At 50.6% G+C, this 13,049-nt stretch overlaps 1 protein-coding gene across 4 annotated transcripts in view; it reads right to left on the bottom strand.

The window, feature by feature from the left end:
* Positions 1 to 13,049, bottom strand: part of SLC5A9 (solute carrier family 5 member 9) — a 40,112-nt gene that overhangs the window by 14,833 nt on the left and 12,230 nt on the right. For 2 of the 4 annotated variants that reach the window (XM_073233893.1, XM_073233894.1), the window contains exons 8-14: positions 12,733 to 12,938; positions 12,411 to 12,546; positions 11,869 to 11,976; positions 10,679 to 10,829; positions 8,724 to 8,892; positions 6,628 to 6,843; positions 3,508 to 3,667 (exon numbers count right to left, since the gene is read on the bottom strand). In XM_073233893.1, the coding sequence (XP_073089994.1) occupies positions 3,508 to 3,667; positions 6,628 to 6,843; positions 8,724 to 8,892; positions 10,679 to 10,829; positions 11,869 to 11,976; positions 12,411 to 12,546; positions 12,733 to 12,938 (1,146 nt within the window). Of the gene's footprint in view, positions 1 to 25; positions 984 to 3,507; positions 3,668 to 6,627; positions 6,844 to 8,723; positions 8,893 to 10,678; positions 10,830 to 11,868; positions 11,977 to 12,410; positions 12,547 to 12,732; positions 12,939 to 13,049 lie in introns of those variants that run through there. The other 2 variants (XM_073233895.1, XM_073233896.1) reach the window with 2 other exon arrangements.

The raw sequence follows: 13,049 nt of genomic DNA, 5'->3' as shown, positions 1-13,049 counted from the left end.
GAAGGAAAGCAGAAGGGAGAGGCAAGGCGGGGTTGGAGACAGGAGTGATGAGGCAGCAGGGGCGGGGGAGATAGTGAGAAACCAAAGAAAAGGGTGAGGCACGTGGGAGAGCGGATAGGATGGCTCAGCCCTTCCTGCAGGCCCACAGCCTGGGTGCTGAGTTGGGACGCCAGACTGGGCTCTGGCCACGGCATCCTGACAGTCACCTAGCAGAGGGTGCTCAGTGTGTTGGGGGGCAGAGTGTGCTAAGGTGTGAGGATAATGCCATTCGTGCAAATTCAGGGCATGAGGATGGAGTTGGGAGCCTGATCTCAGCCAGGAAGGGGGCAGCAGTTGAGACAGCCGAGCCCTGGCACTGCTGTGGGGGTAGCCCCGGGCTGGAAGGCAGGACCCCTCCTTCCAGGACCAAGGCCGCAAGCAAACCACTCAGCTTCTCCGAACTGAGGCTCTTTCTCTCTCTCACAGGTCAGTGATGCCCTGCTCTTCTCCAGGTTGTTTTGAGCATCAAAAGAGAATGGAGATTTGGCCACACTTTAAACAGTGAACAGTGTTGGAGCAGTGCGGGGAGTGCAGGCAAACATAACATTCTCACCATGTGTGCACCTGTGCAAGGCAGCCGCCAGCTTCCCCGGTGCGGAGAAGGGCCTGCTTTGAGGTTAAAGGGTAGCACAGTTCACTAAAAACTAATGCAAAAGAAATAACAAAGGAGCTAAGTATTTAAATTTGGGGGGGGGGATTGGCAGATAGCATATTAATATAAAATTAACATGAAAAACCTTTCACTGAGGTTGAATAGAACCCATTAGAAATGCTTTATCATCTTAATGGCTTTGAAGCTGGTATTTGGTAAGCCCAGTGTGACCACAGAATGCCAAGGATGTGAAGACCCTGGGAACAGTCTGCTCTGGCTTCCTCGTGTCCAGAGGAGAAAGGCTCAGAAAAAGGAAGGGACTTGCATTCGATCACCAAGCTGCGGAGCTGCACTGAAAGCAATAATAGAAATTCAGCATTTTGATAGTACTAGGCTTTGTCACTTTACAAGCCTGGCCGAGCACTCGCTTTGAATTCTCATGCAAGGAGGCCGAGGATGCACAGAGCTTCACGTGTGAGTTCCGGTGACCAGAATCCTACATCACTTGTAAGGTATAGTGGTGAGCAATGTCTTAGCACGTCTAAATCTGTCTACAGATTGGGACATATACACTTTTTTCAGATCTACTCTGCTAGCCTTTACATTTTTGCTTAACTTTCCTTCTTTAGGAATGAAAATTTACACAGCCACGTTTCTTTTTAACTTGAGGACAACATTGGAGGAGAGCCTTCCTCTGCCTGTGAGAGCTGGCTGCTTCTACCCCCTTCCTGTTGTTTCCTTTGGCAGGAAAGGGGCTTTTGCATCCTACAGCACTTGCCTCTCCTGTGCTTTTCCTCCACCTTGGTTGGGGAAGAATTTCCCTGAACTTCTCGGCTGACTCAGTGTCTCCTTTTGGGAGCAAGCAGCCCACAGGGAGCAGGCATTTCTCTGTTTCTCTGCAGCCAGGCTCTGCCCCTTGGCAGGGGGCCAGCCAGGGAGGGCTGCCAGGGACCATGTATATCTGTCAAGTCTTGGGGTTCAGCTGGGAGACTGTGACCTGCCTCCTCCCATTGGGAACTACCTCCACAGCTTCTTCCCCTCCTCTTTCCTCTCTCTTGGTAGCTGCCTCACCTAAAAGAGCCTGTGCTCTCAGAATCATTCCTCCATGCCTACATTTTACAGGGGCCCAGACATGATCCTTGTGACAATGTGGGGGAAGCAGATTTGAGACACCAACATCTGGTGCATAGGTCACAAAGCTTGGAAAGAGACAAGGGGCTAGTTACATTTTTGCCAAGCAAAATACACCTGAAGTAAGAGGAGCAACTGATAAGCCCTGGGAGGGTGACTCTGGCGGTGCTTTCTGAAGTGAGAGCCTGTGTGGGTTTGACCTTGGAAGTTTGTAGTGGATTACATTCTCCATTATGGATAGCTTTTTATAATGACCACTGGCTTTTAACTGCTGCAGCTTGGGTAAGAAGATTTGAGACTCAGATATGTGTGGGCTTCTGGGGCTTATGATGTCATTAACTCTAAGCAAATGAGGGTTTCTCAGTCAGGGCAAAGGTGAGGGGCTTCACAAAACTGGAGGTTTCTCAGGCCTCAGGGGAATCACAGGGTCCCTAAAACCCATCAAAGGCAGAGAGCTGAGTGGCACAGGGGTGCTGGCTGTGTGAGCCCAGCAACCATGCTTTGACGCTTTGATAATCTTATCTATGCTCTTACCTTGCTGGAGTGGCTAAAACTGTGGCACACCAGAGGCTAGGCATGGAGCTAAGGCACTAGTTGATGTCCTGATGGACTCTGCCCTATCCAGTGGGACAGGGCACCGGCTGAAGGCCCCCAGCACACCAGGGGCTGGGCTTCCCTCTAACCGAGGCAGGAAGTAAATTTAGGACTTAAACTTCATTAAATTTTTAACTCACAAGGGCAAGAGAAATTGATGTTGGGCATTAACTTGTAAACTGGCTTAACTTTAATTTTTCCTCAGGAATTTTATAATTTGGAAATCGCTGTAATGTTGTCGCTACATCAGAATGTCTTAGTGTTTCTATTTAATCTCACCACAGGAAGGTTATAGACGCATTGCATCTTAAACAGCTACATTATGTCTTATGCCAGTTTTTAACCTTAGATACTGTATGATCTTGGAGTAAACTGAATTAATGTACTGTCCTAACATACTTAAGAACTTCCAGGAAGCAAAAGTTGTATGGCCCGATCAGCAGCTCAAGAAAGATACCACAGGGATGGTGGTTGGTTGGTTGGTCTGGAGGAACATTATGTAGACACACAGCACAGCGTGGACACGTGGCTGCTCCGGCCCCGTAAGGGAGAGCCGTGCTTCTGTGTGACTATAGGCAGAATTGTTACACCCAGTGGTAAATAAGTAAATTAAAAAGTGGTCGTGGCAGCTGGGGGAGGGTCTGTTTCTTTTCCATGTCAGATGTTTCCTTCCATCTGGAGGGACCTCAATTAGTGTAACAACCTTTGATTTTCTGCCGCTCGGCTCATTCAACCAGGGGGCATGAAGAGACTTTCTGTCTCAAGACATTGGAAATGTAAAGAGGGCGTGCTTGGCGCAGTCCCTTCCTCCTCCTTGATCGCAGTGCAGTGCTCACAGGAGTAGGCTACTGGTGGGTGCCTCTGTCCAATGCTGGGGTTCAGTATTAGGAAGTGTACCTCCCCCTAAATATAAGCCAAATCTGTCCATGTTCAGTTTATCAGCAATGTGGCCAATATTTTGGTTTCCGACTGCTTTACTCATTTTTCTTATTTCTCAAATAGTTTAGTAGCCACGTGGAAAGGGAGGAGAGGTGATAGTTTCTGGGATCCCTCAGAGACTCCATCTCCAAATAAGGTTTTTGGGGACCCACGACAAGGTGTCTGTCCCCATTGCTCCTCTGTGAGGTACAACCCACATACCCCCAGCCTACCTCCAGGCTGCTTCTGGCCCTGGCTGGAGTTCTCTGCCCCTCTGCCTGCTGCAGGGCACTCCCCAGATGGTGTCTCCCTTATTCCTGTGGTTCCTTCACGGGCCTCCTCCTCCAGCTCAGCGTGGGGACAGTGCCGGGTCCACCATGTCAGGCGAGCAAGCTGGAGGGACGGAAAACACGGCCTGACTCAGTTACCTTTGGAGGAAAGTCCTGCTGTAGAAGAGGAGGCTCCCCTTCCTAGGGGGCCGTCAGAGGAGCAAGGAGTGTGGGCAACAAGCTCAGGGCTGGGAGTCAGAAGGCTCCGAGCCCTACTGCCCATCCTCTGAAAATCTGCACTCCCTGAGCATGAACTCCGGCCAGGCCAGCAAGGGGTCATGGCCCTGACCTCACGTAGCTCACAGACCAGGAGAAAAGCTGGGCAGGGAGGCAGGTCACCCTCAACAAAAGGCCCTCAGGGTCAGACTAAGGTGTGGACGCTCTCAAAAAGAAACTTGTAGGCCATGGAGAGTCAGTGCCGACTATAGGCAAAGGGAAGAGACTAAGTCCTAGGGTTTAGAAAGATCTCCTGGAGTGAATTGAAGGGATCCAGCCGGCAGGCTTGCAAAGGACAAGCAAGAAATAAAGAGGGGCTGAGGAACGTGAGGGAGTGGCCTTCAGGTATGATGAGGAGCAGGATCTGCAGGCCTGGTGATGAGAGAGTGAACCATGGAGGGCAGGGATGCGGCCAGCTCACTCTCAGGTTCCCCCTTGGACCGTCGGATGGTAGTGGTGCTCCCCACAGAGAGGGCCGGAGAAGGAACAGGGTTCTGTGAAGGTGGGAGTGAGAAAGAACAAGAGGTTTATTGGGACCCACAGCATGGTGTCTGTCCCCATTGCTCTTGAGGGTGTGTGCTTGCGCTCAGGTATGATGAGCTGGAATAGAAAGGAGGGGAGCTGTCCACGTGCAGAGGAGAAACCCTGCTTCCCCTGGGCAGCCCTGGGCGCTCTTCTGCTGTTCCCTTTTTGGCAGGCTCAGCAGAGAGGGACACAGCAAGTTCTCTGGCTGGTGCCAACTGGCCACAGCCATGACTACCTAGGCTCAGAACGATCTCCTCTCCAGCAAGGCTCCTGTCCTGGTCAGGAAGTTCTTTGATACATATTGAACCAGGTATCCCGTGCCTGCCCCGACTTCCTACAAATATGCACAGCAGAGCAGGGCGAGAGCCTGTCTCATGGGAGATTTTCCACTGTGCAAGCAGCTATGCCTCTCCTTGCATCTGAGAGCCCGGGATGCTGCTTTGCTTATAAATATCTCTCAGTAAACTTTATCCTTACACTGTGTCATTAGCAGCATACGGACGGTATCTGTGTTACCAGGGAGCAGTTGGATTTTGGGGTTGAACCTTGGGAAGGAGTTTTGGGTGGAAATAGAGAATTGAGTTCCCTTTTTATATGGAGGGTGGCTGAATCCACGGGCATGGACACGATAGCGCCAGGGCAGTGCCGGGTGAGAGGGTCATAGGCTGTAGGTGGGTCTCTAAGGAACAAGATATTTGATGGGCAGGAGAAGAAGCCCATGAAGAAGGCAGAAGGGTAGAAAAATCATGTCATGAAATGAACAGAAGGGAGGGAGCTCTTCGGAATTCAGGAAGTGATCAGTGGCGCCTGGTTCACTTGAGAATTCGCTTAAGATAAAGAATGGGAAAGTGACCTTGATTTTTAGCAATAAGAAGGTTATTGTGGTTACCCGCATGAGCAATTTCAGTGGGAAGGTGGGACACCGTCCACACTGCTGTGGGTTGAGTAGACCAGAGGGGGCAGTGGAGGATGGGAGTGGAGACCACTCTTTGCTGAGTTTCTCTTGAGAGGAAGGAGGAGCAGCTGTAGCTGGAGGCAGCAGGATCCGGGGAGGGGAGTTTTCATGGGATTCATTTCAGCATGGGAGTGAGGCAGCAACTATGGAAAATAATTTGAAGGCTCGAGCAGTGGGGGGAGAGCATCTCTGGAGTGGGCCACTGGAGAAATGGGCCTTTCTTGGCTCCTCTGTGGATATGTTGCTTGCTTGTAGGAATTAGTGACACCAAAGGTATAAAGTCATTTTGCAAACTCTAAAGCACTATACAGCTAAGGGGTGTTAGTAATGATTTCCACTCAATGTTTCAAGGACCAGCCTCTGGCGTGGGCTCTGTTAAGGGCTGAACTGTCCTCCCCAAATTAGTATGTTGATGTCCTAACACCTGGTGCTTCAGAATATGACTGTATTTGGAGGGAGGGTCTTCAAAGTGGTAATTAGGGTTAAACAAGGCCATCAGAGTGGTCCTAATCCACTGTGACTGGTGTCCTTCTGGGAAGAGGAGATTAGGACCCCTTCGGGCAGAGAGAGACCATTTGATGCAGAAAAGGCAGGCAGCTGTAAGCCAAGGAAGGAGGCTCAGGGAAATGACTCTGCTGACCCCCTTGATCGCAGGCTTCTAGTTTCCAGAACTGTGAGAAAATTAATTTCTGTTGTTTAAGCCCCCCAGTCTGTGGCACTTTATTAGGTCAGCCCAAGAAAATGAATACTCTCCTTCTCTAAAGAAAAATGTTTTCAAAACATGGTTTCAATGTCCCAGGACTGGTAAATCCAGACAGTGTGGGAGAGGTGAGGACTTTGAATTGAGTGTACTCTGGCCGACTCTGTTTCTTTTTTCATATGCCTGTTTTTTGACCAGTAAACAAATCCCTACTCATTCTTCTAGGTCCAAATCAAAGTAAGCTTGTCAGGGAGCCCTCCCCAGCTCCCCAGGGAAACTACCTCTCCTGAGCGGGCCCCTCCCTTTGAGCTTGGTCCTTCTGCACTTTCTCTTGGTAGAGTAACTGTTTTGGTGTGTAACTCTGACAGTCACTGGCAGGGACCATTCATCCTTGTAGTCCCAGCATAACACCTGGAACATAGTAGGTGCTCATGGAATAACTTTCCAACTAAATGAATTACTTTTACCTTGGGAATTAATGACCTAATGAGCTCCCCCTCCCAAGGACATCTGTATGGCAACAGGGGAGACCACACCCAGCAGAGGAAAACTCAGTGGTGGGATTCCAGGTACTGGGGGTAGGGACAGCATTGGGGGGGTGGGGAGCTCAGTCCAGCAGCCCACTTGCCTTTGCCTCAGGGATGGGGGCTGTACAGAGGCTGACAGTGATGGTGACGAAGGCAGTAAGCCCACAGAGGAGGAGGGCGAAATAGAGGTAGTGCATGTCCTTCAGCACGGCTGGTCTCCCATCTGCCTCCCCACAAGCTGGGGCTGGGTATGAGAACTCCAGGATCATGCGCAGAAGTCCCACAGCCAGGCCAAACATGAGGCCCCAGAAGGCTCCCTGTGGAGAGAGGGCAGACGCAGGCAGGGGTGCGACCCAGGTGGGACACCCTAGGAAGCTAAGAGCCACCAGTTTCTTACAGTGTTTGCAAGTCCGCTTGAGTCAGTTCCCCAGTGCTAAGGCTTTGTCTTAACTTAAAGGCAGGTATCCCCTTCTTTTTGAAAGTTTGCATGATGCCATTCACTTTTATGGAAGACCTGTGTTAGTACCTGCTTTTGCTAACCAAAATAAATCCAAAAAGGATGTTCATTTGCATGAAAAAAGGCAACAAGTACAAACAGCATTTGGTGTTGGCTTTGCAGTGAGCCCTTAGAAGGCAGCCTGCACTCCTGCACTCCGAGCAGGGAGAGAGGCCCCGCCGTGCTCCTCCAGGGAGCTCCACTCAGCATCGAGCTGCAAGAGCTTTGAACTATAGCTGTAAACATCTGTACTTTATCTTGATTTATTGTGTGCATCCATTAGCAAGATGTGTCAGAAAAGCCTAAGAGAGGTTATTTTTTGGCTCTGAGAATGCTAAAAAATTTTTCCATATAAATTAATGGTAATTGATTTTGGCTTACAAAAGATTTCATAGGAATGCTCCACTTTCAGATGGGAGGAGGAAATCTGTTTTGGAAAGGGCACAGGCTGGAGTCCGACAGACCAGGATTTGGCCTGGCTCTATTCCAGAGTGACTGGAACAGGGACTTAACCTCACTGGCTTGAAGTTTTCTCATGTGCAATGATAAGAGAAATTAATAGACACTAAGTATAGATGCTTAGTATTCAACTAGAATGGAATATGTTTTTTGTGATAAGTAGAGAAAACCAGGATCCCCTATCCTGAATTTTTGTTATGATGAACCAAAATCACAATAGAAGTCATCATTTTTGTTGTTTTTAAGAAAAGCTCAGGCACCCCCATATCTTTTTTATAGCACCTTTTGACCCTATACCTGTTCCTCACATGTAAGAGTCAAATGGCTTATATTTTCAAAAATGAGATGCTGATTCTAATTTCAAAAATTCTGGAATGAGCAGAAACACCTAGAATTCAGCAGAGTCCTGCTGTGCCCCGTGGTTATCAGTAGGGAGGTTAGACCTCTGCACACAGTGGACACCACAGACTCCTCACTTAGGTACTCTGTTGGGGGAGGGGTTTGTGGTCATGACCTTGAGCTCTCACATGGCTCCCGGGTAGTCGTGTCCATGACATCCCTTAACTCCCCAAGGTAGAGCAGCAGATTTGGGCCTGTCTTTTCTAGGCTGTCCTGATGGGTAACCAAGGTTACAGTCCTGGTACCTGTAGCTCCTCCCAGGCCTGTCAGGTTTCAGGGCACTTTCAGAAGAAGGCACATGCAGGCTCCCCTGTAAGTTCACACTTGGTTTCATCTCATCATTGCTGTTATTTTGCCTACGTATAGAACCTTGTACTCTTAAAGGCCAAAGATGCTAGAGATCACTCAGTCTGTCTTGGACTTTCACACCTACTATTCCTTGTGTCTGGAACAGTGTTCCCTCTCCCATAAATCCCTCAGGTCTCAGGGCAGATGTCATCACATCCAGGAAGGCTTTCCTGACTCCCTCCCAGGCATCCCATAGGTTGGGTGCTCCTGCTTTTTACTCTCAGAGCAGCCAGTAGACTTAATTATTATTGCTTGTTGAATCATCCTTCCGCCCTGCTGGCCCAGTGATGAAAGACCTACATGAACCTTGTAAACCACTGCATCTCCAGAGCCTCCATCATAAGATTGTAAATGTTTGTTGGATGAATGAATCAATATAGACCCAATGCTATGGATGGGGAGATGGAAGACTAAGTGGGCAGACCAAGGTCACATGCCAGACCAGTCCTGCTGGGTCTCTGGTGTACCAGGGGACAGAGGTGTAGCTGTACTCACAGGCTCTGTGACCCTTTTGCAGAAGATGGCCAGCAGGAAGAGCGCAGTGATGGGCGGGGCCAGGTAGCTGGTGACAGACTGGATGTAGGTGAAGAGCTGCCCGCTGCTGGAGCTTTGGATGATGGGGATCCAGAGGATGCTGATGGCAACGAGGAACACCACAAACACTCTGCCGGGAGGGCACAGGGCACTGTGAGGGTGGCCTGGCATGGTGTGGCATGAAGGTAATGCCCAGGGAGGGAGAAGGGAGGAGAATGCAGCCACCGAAGAAGAGAATGGTAGAAGCTTGAATCCCAAATACTAAGATTTTAGAAATTTAGACTCTTTTAAAATCACAGACTGTCAGATTCCAGAATCCAAGAAACCCAGAATTTTTTACTTGGATGCCTTTGAGGCCATGCAGCCCACCTGCGCTTCAGGGAGGTATGTACACCTCTCACCTCACCACCCACCTCAGATAATGGCCTTGTATCTTTGTTGGATGCATTTGCTGGTCTTTTCACATAAAAACCTGGTGCAAGACACCCTCCTTCTCTGGGAGGCCCACCACCTCCAGGGACTGCTCCCTTCTCTCAGCTCCTCCAGCTCTAACCCCTATTCCTTTAGACTGGAATATCTAGTAGCAGGGGCTCACCTTCCTCTCCAGAATCCCAGTTGATCCAGGTTCAGGCCCAAATCCAGTAAGATGTATGTATGTATGGTTCTGCAGGTGTGTGAACAAGTTGACAACACACTTTTCTTGGATGTTTGTTTGGTACAATAATGCATAAGACCAGGAGATGGCGCCCAAACCCCACTGATGGATAAAATAAATGGCAGTGAACTTGGGGGCCGTTGTGTGCAGAGATGGAAGGATGCTTCTTTTGAAATGGCTCTGCACACCTGTCCTCTCCTTTCCTTTCCCTCCCACTTTCTCACTCTTAGGCCCCACTACAGCAGCAGCTACCCAGGTGTTCTCCCTGCCACGCATCCCCCCTTCTCTTTGCCCAATCTGTCCTGCACTCCAGGTGGTCAGTCCCCTGTGTGTAGGGCTAGGGCGCTCAGGTGAGCAGGTAGTAGGAATCCGCTTGGCAGCCATGGACAGAAAGCATCCTGATGGAAGCAGCAGTGAGAGCAAAGGCAGCGAGATGGAAAAGAGCACGTTACCATCTACCAAAAGGGAATAAGCACGTTCATCCAGTTACCTAAGTTATACAGCCTTAAATTATTAAGCAAAACTTTCAGAAAGGTCCCTTTAAACCTGTGTAAACTAAAAGTCCCCAGCCTAGGGACAAAAAGAAAATTAGCCACCAAGTGATACACTGAAAAGCATAAAACTGACACCTACAAGATGAAGTTCAAATTCTTTAACTTGGTGATCAGGGCTCTGCAACATTTGGAGACAACCTTCGAATGAACATCTGCAATGCAGAATCCTCAGGGTATTACCTGTGTTCCTGCCTTTCTCATTTAATGATGCATACCCTCAGAGCAGGGCAGTGTAAGTCATGTCCCTGTCCCCAGCACAGGTATGATGAAAGGTGGATGCTCAGGAGGAGTCTGACGGAGTAAATTAATAGCCTTTCTGTAATCCTAGGAGAGCAACCAGAGCTGGTCTGAAAGCTCCTGCGGAGGAGCTGCTTGCTAACTTCCTCCCACTTACAGAGTTCACCTTTCATTTCTTAAATGCTTTGTCAGCTTTGCTCATTTATCCTGCTGATCAATTCCAAGGGAAAATTAAAGAGGCAGGGAAGAGAGATTTCTCCTTATTCTGGAAGGGCAGGAGTGGTACAGAGCTGGAGAGGGACTTACCTGACTGAGGTCACGTAGAAAGTTGCCGGTACAGACAGGTGCTCTGCCGGCCAGGTCAGGGTCCAGACCCAGCGGCATCTCCCCAGGGAAACCCAGGGCAAGGAGGAGGGGAGAGGGGCTCCGCCTACAGGGAGGTGGCACTCCGGAAGGATGGGCCCTCATACCTGCCCACCAGCATCAGCTCCTGCTCTGGCGCCTTCCTGCGGAAGCGCTGCCACACATCAACGGCGAAGAGGGCGCCACTGCTGTTGAAGATGGAGGTGAGTGAGCTCATGAGGGCGGCCATGATCACGGCGATCATCAGGCCCCGCAGACCTGGAGAGAGAGGAGGTCTGCATGGACAGCTGGCCTAGTTGGGCAGGCTTGGCCAGGAGCCATGAGGCTACCGAGTCCGGCAGAACCAGGAGTTTGGGGGTGGGGCTGGGGTGGGAAGGCAGTGGCAGAGGCTCCCACCCTGTGCAGACAGGGAATCCAGGAGGCCCAGAGGCCCAGCCGGTCTGCCTCTGCCTTGCTCTGTGGCCTCTCAGAGCCTCAGTTTCTCATCTGTCCCATTACAGGTTGGGAGAGTAGGTGATCTTTAAAGTCCTCTGCAGCTTTGGCATCTTAGTCTGGGTTTTAGAGCTTGTAGACACTTGGTTAGTGGGTCCCTGGTGGGGAGGAAGGTGACTGATCATAACTGGGTGTCTTCTGTGTTTTGCTACCTTTTTCACGAACCGCACTGCCAGGCTAAAGCCCCTGCTTGGAAGGCAGAAGCCCTGGATTTGTTTCCTGGTTTTGCGAGTAACTAGCTGTGTGATCTTTGAACTAGTTCCTTCTTTTCTGGGTCGTTTTCCCCCTGTAGCAAGAGAGGGTGGGACCCCTGGTATCTGAAGTCTCTAGGACTCTAATGGCCAAGCTTCTAGAAGCAGGACTGCTCACCCCTGGGGGCATGACTCCCCACCCAGCCGTCCCTCCCCCTGCCCAGTCCAAATATGTAACACCTCCTGGTTTGGAAGACTCACGGTGTCCCAAACCTGGGCCAGCATCTTCCTCCCAGACTTCTGCTTCTTCCTTTGGTTAGTAACATATATCTTTAGTCCCCTCTGCCAACCCAGTTACCCTGCAGATGATATGAAGCCTGAGAGCAAGGGTCTGCCTTTTATCCTGCATCTCTGGGGCCAGGGCACAGCACAGGTGCCTTACAGACACTTGTGAAAATTTTGTGTGTGTGTGTGTATGTGTAGGGGAGGGGAGTGGGAAGGCCTTTATGCCCTCTTCTTGTCCATGTTCATCCTTAATGCAGTCCTCTCAGACAGTGGGGGTTGGCAGAGGCTGGTGGTAGGACTGAAGTGTGGGGTGGGGGAACAGGACTCACCAACAGGCATGAGTGCCATGACCAGCTTGGGGTACGCGATGTTGGAACATCCAACGCGGGCCCCGCAGATTCTCTGGCAGACGTCAGGGTCAACGCAGCCCACCTCATCTACAGAAGTGATGGACATAGAACTGAATATTCCCATGACTTTCCCAATGTGCAAAATTTGCTTTCCAGCCCTATAGGGATGTGTTTACTGGTGACTGGCTGGGCTCAGAGGACCTAGGGGCAGGTGGGTGTCTGGTTCCCATGATTCAGCTGTACTGGTAAGGTTCCCAAGCATAGACTGCCCTGCACAGCCTGAAAGACTCCTTTGGGTTTTAGGCATTGGATCTTGATAAAAGGCCAATATCCTCGGAAGGCACCAAGAATGCTTTAATTGGACTTTCCCTTATGAAAGGGAAGAAAGATTTTAAAATGACATTCAGATACAAATTTTTTTCTACTAAAATATTTATTGTATGTTTAGCCCACAAAGCCTAACGTACTTAGTATGTATTAACAGGAGTTCGAACCACACTCTAATCCAACATGGCCCTTACCTGGGTACAGGGCCCGGCTGATCATGCCGGGCATGACGATGAAGAACATGGGCAGGATCTTCAGGTAGCCCCCCAGCACGGAGCCTCCCTTGGCATGAGACAGACTCTTGGCAGAGAGAGACCTCTGCACAATGACCTGAGAAGGCAGCAGTAGAGATGAGCCGCTCAGGCTGGACGGGGCTCAGCTCAGCCCTGGGGAGCCCTGATGTGGTCACTCGCTGTGTCCCTGCAGTGGTCCCAGGATGAGCCCCAACCCTCTACGTTAAGATGCTTGATTTCCCCACAGGGAGCCACCCCCGTTCGTGGTGGGCTGGGCACTCACCTGGTCCGTGCACCAGCACCAGGTGGCCAGCACCGAGAGCCCGAAAATGAGGCCTGGCCAAGGGATGTCCCCGCTCACAGGGTCCCGGAGCATGTGGAAGGCGTCAGGTCGGGGGAGGTGACAGGTGGTGTTGGGGACTGTGGCATTAGGGATGGCCTGCCTGTACCTCCGCTCCAGGCCTGGGTACCAGCCCACCTCCTGAAAGCCTGTGAGGAAAGACCACACTGAGTGAAACAGCTCCGAGGCCCCCCTGGGCCTGTCACACATGCCCACTAACTCCCAGCCCTGTGGGGGCCCCAGGGCTTAGAACTGGTATG

The sequence above is a fragment of the Manis javanica genome, chromosome 4 (assembly GCF_040802235.1).
Source record: "Manis javanica isolate MJ-LG chromosome 4, MJ_LKY, whole genome shotgun sequence".
NCBI lineage: Eukaryota > Metazoa > Chordata > Mammalia > Pholidota > Manidae > Manis > Manis javanica.
The sequence above is the reverse complement of the archived record's forward strand: the minus strand, read 5'-3'. Positions and strand labels throughout refer to the sequence as shown.